Below are 13,189 nucleotides of genomic sequence, written 5' to 3' on the forward strand. Positions count from 1 at the left end.
ACTTGCAGTTTTCCAGTCAATTTTGCTGCTTTACACCTACTAAGTCTAGAATTAAAGCCAACAAGAACTAGAAGCTTCTTTCCTTTTGAGACCACCAAGGCAAATAATAACAGCAAAATTAGAGTATAACAGTGGGAGCCACTGCTTTCATATAAAAAAAAGGTTGAGCTCATCGCAATTGCCCGGTACTAGCAGAATTCAATTAAAGATGTTTCATTAACAGCACAGTCCAAGAACAAACCACAGACAAACCACTGAATGCTGATCAGATCTCCCAATGTGAGCCTATGGAAAAAGGCTTAATGCTTCAAAGTACGGAGTGTTCACAGACCAAAGCACAAGGTCATGTACTTAAATGTTAAGAATGTGGATATTGCCACGAAAGCTGGAGCAGGAGCCTCTGCACTCTGCTCCATCAGAACAGTGGTAATTAATAACATCAAACCCATCAGTTGTGTAGGAACATCGCCCCTGAGCACTGAGGGCGCTGCAGGTGCTCAGACATTTCAGAATATGACTCCCGTTTTTGCTAAGCCTGCCAAATTTAAAATACCATTTTAAAGCAGTTCCACATTTCTGCAGAAATATCTTTACTTGTAGGGACTTAGAGCTCTCAACCACATTTTGTATAACCTGAGCTGTTCCAATTCCATGTGTCTGGCTCTGGTCAACAACGCTTCATGTATTATCAACTGTATGTTTAAAAAGCACTCCAGTGCTCTCAGAGGTACACTGGGGATAAACTTGTTAAAAGCCTAGTCTGGAGCACAATTTCAACTTGCAAAAAAGGTAAAGCTACTCCACATAATATTTGCTTTCATGAGAGTTGTGATTTCAGCTTCTGAGCTGATGTGCCACAGTGAAGGGCAGGAGTGTAGTGCAGTGCTGTAAATATGCCTCTCATTTTCCTAACCACCTCTTAGGAACAGTGCTACATCAGACAATGGAAAGTGTGCCCAGTGATGGAATTTTTTGTGCTTTTAAAATATAATTTTGGAACATTTACAACTGACTATTCTTTTTCTTATTAAAATGTTTGTTGCCTTAAATGTCCGTGAGTATGGAACATTTGACTATAATCAAACTGCACATATAAACACACAAAACTAGAAAATTACAAAGCAGACGAAAAATCTTTTTTTTTTTTCAAAGTTGTAATTCCTTCTCAAGTAAGTGTTTCTGCTCTTTTAAGTATGAAATTGTGAACACATTTGTACAGAATGCTAAAATTAAAAGTTTAAAGAGGAAATACTCACAATACGGTATTTGTAGAACAAAATTATCTAAACTATCTTGTAATCCTAAAAAACACTTTACTCCACCCAAAATTTGTTTTCTGTCTCAAAAGTCCAATTAATAATTTTAATATAAATGGTATGTTCTTCACCTGTTTTTATATATCTTTTGGTAATATTAGTGTGCCAGCTAAGTATACAGAGATAAGACATCTGTGTAAATAAAAGATAATAATTCCACCACCCCCCAAAAGGAAAAAAAACCACAATACAGGGGGGCACAATCTGCAATTAAAACACTAAACAGCTAAGATCCCACTATGATTTTAATTCTAGTCTTGAGAGTCTTGGAATGTGCCAAGCCATTCCACAAAGCTCATTTTTCTTACAGGAAGTGATCTAATATTAAAAGTACTTTACAATTTTCAATCAAGAGAAATACAGATATGAATGTATTAAGCCAGTATCTATAAAGCAAGACATTAGGTCACTTCCTGACAACTAATATCTAAAATCGACATTTGTTACTGCACAAAAGTGTGCTTCTACAGCATTAGTTGAAACAAGAACTTGGTATTTTTACAGAGTGGGTATATTGGCTCTGCTACCTCTGTAATCATTGCTGATGCATAATCCCTTCCCTGCCACTCCCCTGCATGTCACTCTCCAACGTCCCTTCAGCTCTGGCACATTTCAGTACACTCTGCTAGTTAGAAAACAAGCTTTTTTCTTTTCATCTGGCAGATGCAGAAATCTTTCTGTGGCAAAACCACAGTTAGTCCAGCAGTGACTTTAAGAGGGAGATGAGGGAAGGAGTTCTTTTTGTGGGGAGGGAGAAATAGAGAAGGGCTGTTTGATTTTTAAAGCAGCATGATTTTAAAAAGCATCCCTCTCAAGAAAAAAAAAGGCCTCCATCAAACGGGTATCAGTGGGGGAGGAGGGGACAGACCTGGCAGTAATGGAAAGCCTGGTCCATAACAGGAGGCTCATAGGCTCACAGAACATTAAATATTGATAACGAGCAAATATACTTGGTCTTTTTTGTCCCTGGTCTGCAACCCCCCAGCAGTCTGACTGGACTGGGGAAACATTAGCAGCACATATACTGTGAGCATCCTGAAACCTGGAAGCATGTAAATGCAGCAAGAAAAGCCAGTTTTGCCAAAGACCAGGTAGGTATCCATGAGCAGGGAAGAGAGAAAACGGAGTGAGAGATGGAGAAGCTGGAAAGGCCATCCCACGGCTGCGCACGCAGGCGGCCACGCGCCAGTGACTCGCTGGGTTTTTCTCAGTACTCAAAGTTTCTCGCTGAACAATTCTAACCACAAAGCAGGCTGTAATCTAAAATCATGCCACAACTTGCTTTAATATGTTGAACCAAAACTGCGATGACTAAGAAACAAAGCCAATGTTGCTGAACTGGCTACGGCTGCCTTTTCTGCAACATGCATAAATGTAGGCTGATCCTTATCATTTAAGATGGAACTTAAAGTTTTTCCCTTCAATATTAAATTCTGTTTAAGAACTGTACGTAGCACAAACGCTGACTTCTGATTTTAAGTTTTCATTTAAATACTTAACTTTTTTTTAATGTACTTTTTACAAGAGATATTTTCCAGTGGAGCAAAAACTGAACCAGTGTAAGGTTAATGACACCACAGCTCACTGCTGTCTCTTACCCTTATTCAGCTGTCTTTGGTGGTTTATTGAGCTCTAAAGCATTGATATTCAGCTCAGATAAGCATGTTAATAGACAACTACATACATTTAAAAACAAGTAACTTCAAAACACTATAAAGACAATGCAAGGGGAAAACAAAACAAAGGAAATAGGCAAAAATCCAGTCCAACCAGGTATGAACCTGATTCAGTAGAAACCACCTAAGCTTACAAAAACTTTTTGAAGAAAGTTTAGTGGAAACTATCTTGATTGCATAGTGAGCAATTTCGTATCCATCACAAATTACTCAACTGCCTCTCCTACCCAAAGACTTTCCCCTGTAAGCACAGTCTTGCAGCATATTACAACTGAGATTTTTTTTTGGTCCTCTGAGAAGCTCAGTGACTGCCAGTGACTAAACAACTTAGTAAATTGTACTACTGTATGCACAAGAATCAACAACAGTAGTCTCTAAGCCCTGACAACAGAAATCTCACACTTGCTTAGAGAATTTTTCCCACAATTAGGAGTTTATCCAGAGAACTTGCTTCCTAAATACAACACAAACACTACAATAAATTTTATGTAAACAACTTTCAATTAGATTTACAAAATACCCGCAAAAATAAAGGCTGTGCTTATGAATTGTGTAAGTTAGATGCAAATTCCAGATGGAATGGGATCTCCAGAGTTTGAAAATACCATCAATCCAGGAAAAAAGTGTAGTTTCAGTGGATGTATCATCAGTGTAAAACTGTGTTCAGGTCAAACTTTCTCAACAAAAAGCAACAGTAACTCCACACTCAATAATCAACTGCTAGAAGAAAAGCTGGAGTGTTGTTAAGTGGTTCCTCGGGCTTCTGCTCATTCACTTTACTACACATTCAAGTACATTCATCAGATGTTCAACATTAAATAGTGTTTAACTGATAACATCCATTCTTCTGAGTATATTCTGGGGACAAAGACAGCTTAAAATCATGATGGCTTTGGTTTTTGTCTTTTTTAATCACAGCAGCCATCTTTTTCTGCCATGTGACTAAAACTCAGTGAAATAGCAAAAGTCATATTTTGTTGCTTCATCCTATGTCAGATTCTGAAACAGTGTTTAGTTTAGTCCATTATTCCCAATATAAGTTGTAAACCACATGTATTTCGTAGCATTAGAGCATGGTAATTCTGTGGACTTGGAAGGTTTTTTAGATGTTCTACCAAAGAACATAATATATACATAATTAATTTAAAACATTTATGATTTTAGTTCTATTTTTTTAGCCAAAGATGTTAGTTAAAACTATCTGCCAAAGTATTACACTTCAACTACAAATCTTCTAGCATTTCATTTCTTTATATGCTGTTTTATTACAGAACGAACAAAGAACCAATGGACATTTTCTTATAACCACAGAACACCTTAAGATTTAGAAGTGATGGATTTTTTTTTTGTATTCTCACTCTTAGACAATTTAAGGTAACATTTAAGGTAACAGGCACACCTTGCTTTTACTCTCAAGTGTAAAGTTGCCTTAAGCTGAACACCAGTCACTCTACAGTCACCAACCAAATACTCATTCTTAAATTTATTCCTCTTACTGAACATTTTGAAATAGTGATTTATTTTCTCTTCTACAGCCTCTACACATACCTATGGTTTCTGGCAGGTCCAAGAGCTCATTGTGCTGCAAGTCAAGGTTGGTGATCTGTGTGCAGCTTCCAATCTCTTCAGGAAGATGTTCAAGCTGATTGTGCGCTACATCCAGCGTTATGAGGTTACACAACTCACCTAAAAGCACACAAGAAAACCAAAACATCAAGGTCTTTAATGTACAGCTATAGATAATGACCTCCACACAGAGATTAACAAAATCAGACAGATATTGGGATAAGCTGAAAAAAAGCTATTGCTACTATAAAATTACACATATAAAATAAAGTATTACAGGACCATAGTTTCATCAGTCAGATCTAAAACATGATCAATAATTTTGAAAAAACTCAGATAAAGCTTTTATAGATTCTCTGAATACATCTTATTTATTGACTGATTTTCTTCTGACAGTTCAAGCTATGGAATACAAGTACAAAACCTATACCTCACACTTATTTCAGGCTGACCAGAAGTTTAAAACACCACAGAGTAAATGAATTGTATTAAATTTTGAGAAATTATGATCTGTTTTTATACCAATAATTACCTTCAGACATAAAATCAACAATTAAGATACATAAAAATTATGTGGCTCACAACCTAGATAATCCAAAATCCCGAGTGTTATTTTTAATCATTTTTAGTCATCACAAAAAGGCAACATATGACAAGCAAAGTGTATGCAAGCAATCTATAGCAAATAAAAGTTTGAAATAAAAGGTCTATCTGCTAAACCTTAAAAAAATATTTGGATTTCCTTAGAGTTTAGAACTACGTTACACTGAACTGCTTCATTACTGACATTGACACATAAATTTAAAAGCACAGCTAGGCACAACTCTACATACAGTAGTTTCACCTGTTTTAATGACAAACACACTGTGTTCTGAGCAAAACCTTTCAGGGTTTAAAAAAAAAAAACAAACAACTGTGCACAGGAACACAGGTGTAAGTTTTCGTGTTTTTTGCATCTGATGGAGGTGAAATTAATGCATGTGATTCCAACACCATCAAGTCTATCCAGTAAAGATGAGGTCACTGCATTGTGTATTAGAGCATGACTCAGTGAGTAACAAACTTGGAAATGGAGCAAATGCCTTTTGAGGAGCAAATGTTTATTTTTAAGCTTGTGGTGTATCTTTGACACAACCCTTTAAGGACTTTCCCACAGGCCTGCAGGACTAGCTTGGGCAAGTTCTGATGTGTAGAGTCAGATGTCTACCCATTAGACCAGCAGATAATCACAACTGGTGACTTAATAAATCATAAAATATTTATGAATTCAGACTCTGTATTGAGTTGCAGGCATCATGTAGCCACAATACTTACGACATATCACAGAACAAACGTGAAAAGCCAGGAAAAAAGTCAACCTCAACAGCTTCATTATTCCATTTTTCTTAGATTGTTAACATATAAATAATCTTATTTCCTGCATTTATTAACCCAAATTGGGATGTTTTTCTAGAAACTAGGCAAGTGGAAATATAAAGGTGGTGGTTAAGTAGCTCCTCCATCACTGTGAGTATCCCCTCCCTTACACAGCATTCAAGTGATTCCAGGCAACCAGAGCCAATAGTCAAACCTGCTGTATCCAGCACTGCATAAACCACACAGGTCAATGCCATTAACATGCAGAAGAAAGCAAATGCTAGAAAAAATTGAGCAAGAGTTAATGGTCTGTAGCAGGGGCATCTTTTTATTATTCATGAAAACAAGTGGGCAAAGCATAGAAGGTAATAGAAGGAGGGAAGAAAAACATCCCTCCCTTAAAACAAAAAAAAAAAAAAAAAAAAAAAGAGCCCCAGAAAACTTTACTAAGATAACTCCAGAACCTTCAAACACTTTGGGACAGTAGTTTTCACTTCATGATTGCTGTTTTCATTTGTTTTCGCTTCAGACCATAACTAGTGATGTCACATTTGAAATATGGCAAAAATTTCATTTCATCGCACCAATTTCTCATTTACTTGACTCTTCCCACTCTACATCTGCTGAAGCTGAAGAAATACTTGGATTTTTGCAGGAACATGTGCTGCACTTCATTTTTCCACCTGCTGAAAACTCTGACAACAGCAAGCTACGTGTTTGAAACAAACATCTTACAAGCTAATTCTGGGGAGGGACAACAAGAAAAGGGATGCCTATGTCTCTTTAGTCAATTGAGGGCAAGCTGACACTTTGGTCTAGTTTGGATAGCCATACTTAATATTATTACATTTAATAAAAATTTGGAATATTAAAATAGATTGAGGACAAATTTTAGACTCTAGAGCAGAAATCAAGCAAAAGTTAAAGCCCTGCCATGAAATACACTGATTTAAGGAAAGCAAATTCGAAGGTATTGTAATAATCAGCTTTTAGTTCACATTGCTCAGTAAGGGATCTTAGTCTTGGACATAAGAATACTTATGGTTTGACAGCATTTCACCAAAATGGTTTTTTCCCTCTAACAATAGAAGGAGAAGGGAGATGAAATGCTGTTGGCACTGAAATTCCTTTAATACTTTAACTGGAATTGCTGAGACACAATACAGAGAGCGTGCAAGTCAACAAAAAGCACTTGAGGCACATTTCTCTTGTTGCTGTCCACAACATACGGAAAAAAAATCTTACATCCAATATGCTTAACAAGGTGAAATATGTTCAGGTCATGTTGCGGAGACTCATCTTCACATGCAAGGGCACAGAGAGGATCAGCTGTGGGTGTGAGAAACTAAATACAGGCTGTCCAAGTATGGGTGAGAGCCATGAGGGTGAGTAAATGGAAAAGCTCTTCAGAGCACCTCAGAGTGAGAGCTGTTACGCATGCGGGGCCTGAATATCTACTGGGAGGTACAAGGAAGAACAACTTTGGATGGTAAGAGTTGCTGTGGAATATTTAGGGTAGGGGAAAGGGAGAAATCAATGTGGTTTAGGAAGCACAAGTATGGGAAAACATGGGAATAAGGAAATAAAAGGGTCCAGTCCCTTACACACCAATGTTGGTCATGCCCTATGGCCAACCATCTGCCCTGTCTTCTCCTTAAACTCTCTTTTCCTGAGTGAGAAGCTCCCTGTTATGCATGCACAGAGGTCTGAGTACCAGGAACACTGCAGGTAACATGACCAGCACTAATGAAAACATCCCAGTACAAGGGATGAGAACCCCTCTGGACACAGAGAGGGTGCTGCCAGACCAGTGTCTGTGGAACAGGGGCAGCTCCTTCCCCACCGACCGACAGCTGGGACTTGTCCTGTGAATGAACACACTGTGCACAGCACTGCTGAACAACAGTAGCTCTGTCAGAAATTACACCAGGATAAACACATGGCAGAAACAATCTATACAACAAATAATGATCTGCAAGAACAAAGAGGCCAAACTGAAGGCCATCTGCATAATGCTCTTCCTAGGAGCCGATGTTCCAGTGAGTGGAAGTGTCCTTATTGTCCGAACAGCAGCAATTGTACTGAAGGAAATGCTTATCGAAAAAAAAGGTGAAAATAAGTTTCACCAAGATACAACTGAAATCTGGCATTTTTGTTTTGCCAGGGTAAGAAGCATATGTCAAAATCAAAATGAAAGTTTTCCTAAAAGAAAGATTTGTGCAGGTACAAAAAGGAAAATGGCTAATGAGCAAGGAGCTCATGATCTTTTTCATATTAAAAGAACCAACATTTCCACTTTTCTGGTGTACTTCACAAACTTTGCTGAAACACATTTGTATCTTGATTTAACAGAAATACGTCCGCTAGAAATGTGCTGCAGATCAAAATCAGCCTTAACCAGAAAGCAGTTTCCTAAAGAAAAACCCATTCCTGTTCACTATGTGAACAGGACACACCACCAGCATCACTTCCCTAAAGGATTGTTCAAACACCCAAAATCACTGCAGGAAGAGAAGTACTACTTTAGGGAAATACTAACCACAGGTAAAATGAACTAACTTTTTTCTTGTCTGTTTTTTGTCCCAAACAGACAAGACTTAAGCTCTCAGTGGTGAATAAAGATTTTAAAGTAGAAGCAATGCCCTAGGAAATACATTAAACAGTCTGTCTATGCATAACTTTCATAAAACAGTCAGTTACATCCTATCATGTAGTTTTTAAAAAATTGTATTTTAAAAGTCTCTAGAAGACAAAAAATTCCCATAATGTACAGGTATTTCTCAGAGAAAACAGTTTGAGTACTCCAAGCATCTTCCAGTTAAAAAACTTGTTAAAAATACAGCTAAGTATTCATCTCAAGAATCCTTAAGAGAGGTGGAGTGAGCCACCACGTCACTGTTGTTCTCATACACACAAAGAATAAATGTTATAGTACAACAAAGCTAAATATACCTGCTGAAAAGGCCAGCACTATGAAATGACTAATATTTTCTGCATAATGAGGCAGAATTATAGTTCCATTTCATAGCCAACTTTGAAAGCCTGTTATGAAAAGAGAACCAGGCTACATGCCCTGACTTACATAACTCTGAAAATTCTTTTTGGCCATTTAAAACACAAAATATAGCTTCTTAAAAAATACTAAGGTACACACAAATTAACAGTCATGCATGGAAACAGTATATAGGTCAATAGCAAAGAGGCTTCAGCATCTCCTAATTCACTCAGTGGGCACCACTCTTGGATGGCAAACACAATTTGTAATGTAGCCTGTTTTCCACTGGATTAACGCCGGGCCTTCCCATGCTTAAGCAGATTGAAAATTATGAAATCCTTCACAACATGATAAATCCTGGGCCAGATGACACAGCAAGAGGATCAAGACTCTTATGGAAAGTACAAGGAAGAGGAGAATGCAAATATTAGTGGGACTTCAGGATGGTGTGTTAGAACACCAGTTGGAAGCTAATTTGTAAAGAACAATTATCCCAAATCAGCAATGTTGGGAACAAGTTACAAAGTAACTTTGTATGTTCTCTGCTGGCAAAGAAAAAAAAAGAAAAAGGAAAAAGAATTTTCAGTCTATAAAACTCTTTGGAACAAGTGCCTTGATTTTAGAAAAAAAAAATTTAAAACAATTTTACAGTTTCAGAATCTTTTCTCTCTAGATAAAATCTGAGCACATAACTTGACAGACAGCCTGCGGTCTTTGCTGTGCATTACCAATTGCCCAACAGAACAGGTAAGCAATCAGAGCTATTCTGAATCATTACTGCACATCTATAACTTACACAGAAGAGTTACTGAGTAGAAAGAATTAAATTTTAATATGGTCACAAGTGACTTATGTACCAAAGTTAAAACACTCATGTAAGTAAAAAATAAGCATGGTAATATTATTTACAATATGCAGGATGCACAACAGGATCTAGTTGTGGGAAGTAGTCAAAAACACAGAAATTAGCTCAACTGAAAAGAAAGACTCAAAATCTGGTCTAAACCAAGCTTCAACAAGACAACAGCAAAACACTTTTTATTTATTGTTTATAACTGAAAATAACAAATATAAATAAAATTAAAAACATGTTCAAACAACATCTCAAACAGTCTTAGCAAGGGTTCAAGGCGGGGTTTGAGGTGGACAGTAGAACCTCAATTGAGAGCCAAGACAAAAGTGAAGTCTTGCATCTAGCAGGGAATAACCCTGTAATGAGGTTACCTCAAACCAGCCAGTGAGAAACAGCTCTGCAGGGAAGGACCAGGGGGTTCTGGTGATGCTGCATCTGGGGTAACATCTGGGATCCTGTCCATTCTGAGTGTGGAACAAGCTCTCAAATAATAAAGGCTAACCACCTACTGGGCTACATCAGCAAGGGGTCAGCCTGAGGGAAGCGATTATTTCCCTCTGTTCAGCACTTATGAAAGTATTCAAACAGTTAAAATAATTGCAGCAATGATTAAAAAAAAAAGCTGGACTTCTAACAAGCTGTCAGTATTTACTGGAATTACACTTGGGGCATCATCCCAGTAAGCTCTGCAAGTAGATCAAAAAGGCAGGACTACTTAATCATTATCCTAAAGCCAGTCTGAAGAAAATGTAATCAGGAGGAATTTGACTAGCTGACAAGACAAAACTGCATCCCCACAAGAGCTTTCACAGGAATCAGAACCCAGACACCAAAGCTGAAGCTGGCCAAAATCGAGTTCTAAACCTTTCTTGCAGGTCAAGAAAACCACCAGAACTGGATCAAATAAGCAAACTGGATCTTCTCTGACTTCTAGGGAAGAACACACACGTATTAATGCCTATATTTATTCCAATTCTGTTCACAACTTCATGCTTTTATCATATTAGAATACAAATATATAAAAATATTCCCAACCACTGTTTGCAGACATTAACAGGTCAACTAAGAAACACGACTTGTTTTCCTTCAAACTGCTGAAACAGAAAAAGGAGATCTTAGACACAAATAATGTAAATAAATATTTCTCTATAGTGTCAGGTCTGTTAATAAAAAGGGGAAATGAAATTTAGAGCATCACTGAAAAGCTTTTCTACTAACAAGTCACTTTAATAAGGAGGCACCATATTCAGCATGGAGTGAGTAGACATGAACTCATGTGGTTCATGAACACATCTGGTTCACTGTCTCTGCTACTGAAAACCAAACAGGTATACGTGTTACAAAAAAAGTTTCAAAGCAGTGAAGAAACCACAAATGATCTAAATATTGGTAGATGAGGGAAGAAAAGAACAGAAGAGAATCTCAAAGACATTCCAAGTCTGGTGTAGGCAGATTCCCTGAATTACATTCTAAAAATATTTCCCTTGCAGAACAGCCCTGACCAGATTCTCCTTAGAATAAGAGTTGCATTCACAGACAGAAAATACAATATTTGGAGACTCAAGACACTTGCAGAAACTATGCAAATGTAATTTCAACCATGTTGACAATATTATTTCTATTTGACAATATTATTTCTATTTGAGCTATGTGTGCTAAGACAACAAAAATATTCAGAACCGGTATAAGATGCAACCTTGTCTTTGCAAGGAAAATATTACCAACTTGACTGTTGCAGAACAATTCCTTCAACAAAATATGAAGAAATGTAATAAAACTCCAAATACAAGAAATGCAAAAGGCTTGCTTAAGTAACAGCCTGCAAACTGAAACATTTGCTTGGCCTCATCCCAAGACAGTTCCTCTGGTTTTCATCCCTCTCATGCTGACTGTCTGACTCACCAAGGCATTCACATTCTTCCATTCTAATCTTCAACTTTTTGATCTCAGGGGAATGGACAATTTACCAGATAAGGTAATGAGGATGTTGCCCACCTTGTGAACTCATTTCCACAATTATCCCTCCAGACTGTCTTTTGGCAAAGCTTTCATATGGAAACCCTTTCATTAAGGTTTAATTTCATGGGTGCCACCAGAGATTGAACAGCCAAGTGAATAGGTAAGTTCTGCTTTGCACTTGGTATGTATATATATATAGATATATATATGTGTGTGTGTGTATGTATTTTTTTTTAAACATCTGCGTAACAGTGACCTTTTAGTCAGGAACAGCATTCAAAGCAAACTTGTGGACCTTGTTAAGGATGAAAGGCATCTATACGAGTTTAAAGGAAAAAAAAGGGTCAAGCCTATGGAAGAAGAGTGCACTGAGAATTACTAAAGAGACAAGCTGCACCAGACTCAGGAAATCCTTGATACAAAAACAGCTGGATATGGGCAAGGAGTCAGGTTAAGCCTCATATATATATATACATATATATATATATATGTATATATATGTATGTATGTATGTATGTATGTAAACTTACCCTATTTCTATGCACGTTTGCTTAGGGCTACAGTCAGAAGCAGGATACTGGGCAAGATGCACTCAAACAAGTTATCACCACTGTTAGGTAGGATGCAATTTTAAGAAAGGCTAGGTTCACAAAGAGCAAAACAGAGTTGCTTTGCCATCAAGAAACTTCCATCAATGGATTCTCACCACTACACATAAAAACATAACAAAAAATTGTTTCAGGAAGGAGGGGCTGAGCTGATGCTACCAGGACTCCAATAAGCTACAGAGGGTTTTGTGGTACAAGACATGGAAAGCAGGGGAAAAAGGAAGAAAACGAGATTCTGAAAACATAATCTGATGCATTTTCGACAGCTCTCTACAGCCAGCAATCCACCCTTCCTCAAACCACTAGCAGTGCACTTCACATGGTTTTATACAACATGAGCAATCCCACCTGCGAGGCTTCTCAGTGAGCCGAGCTGATTCAACAGTTCAGTGTGGGCAAAGTGGCCGTCCTGCTCTCCCTGTTCCAGTTCATGCTCTCCCACTCCTCCTACACCAGTTCCAGTCTTATCTGAAACTATACTGACTTCAACTATCTAAAGTAATAGACAACAAAAGCAGCAAAACCATTAATATTTTCTGTTAGTTGAGTGAGATAAGTCAGCCCACCAATGAACAGCTCAGGGGTGAGTAGCTGGGAAGCTCTGAGAAGGGGAATGGATACTGCCCCTTTCAGCATCATGAAGCTGTTAAACATCAGCACAGCCATTTCATGAAAATTCCCCCTAATTCACCTACTCCTGATCAGAGCTTTTGGCTAGACATGGAAAAAGACAAAAACCCCAAACAAACAAACAAACAAACAAACATGAAAATCACACACACACAAAACCAACAAACAAAAAACCCCCAGCAAAAAACAACCCATAAACCTTGAAATATGTTTTCAGTTAAACAGATTTT

General features: G+C 37.6%; 1 protein-coding gene across 3 annotated transcripts in view; it reads right to left on the bottom strand.

Annotated features, from left to right (window-relative positions):
• Positions 1–13,189, bottom strand: part of SHOC2 (SHOC2 leucine rich repeat scaffold protein) — a 65,665-nt gene that overhangs the window by 21,985 nt on the left and 30,491 nt on the right. For all 3 annotated transcript variants that reach the window (XM_027735301.2, XM_027735302.2, XM_039381130.1), the window contains exon 3: positions 4,541–4,678. In XM_027735301.2, coding sequence (XP_027591102.1) covers positions 4,541–4,678 — 138 coding nt within the window. The remainder of the gene's footprint in view (positions 1–4,540; positions 4,679–13,189) is intronic.

Source organism: Pipra filicauda, unplaced genomic scaffold (assembly GCF_003945595.2).
Source record: "Pipra filicauda isolate LSUMZ 115617 unplaced genomic scaffold, ASM394559v2 scaffold213_size2393758_pilon, whole genome shotgun sequence".
Taxonomy (NCBI): domain Eukaryota; kingdom Metazoa; phylum Chordata; class Aves; order Passeriformes; family Pipridae; genus Pipra; species Pipra filicauda.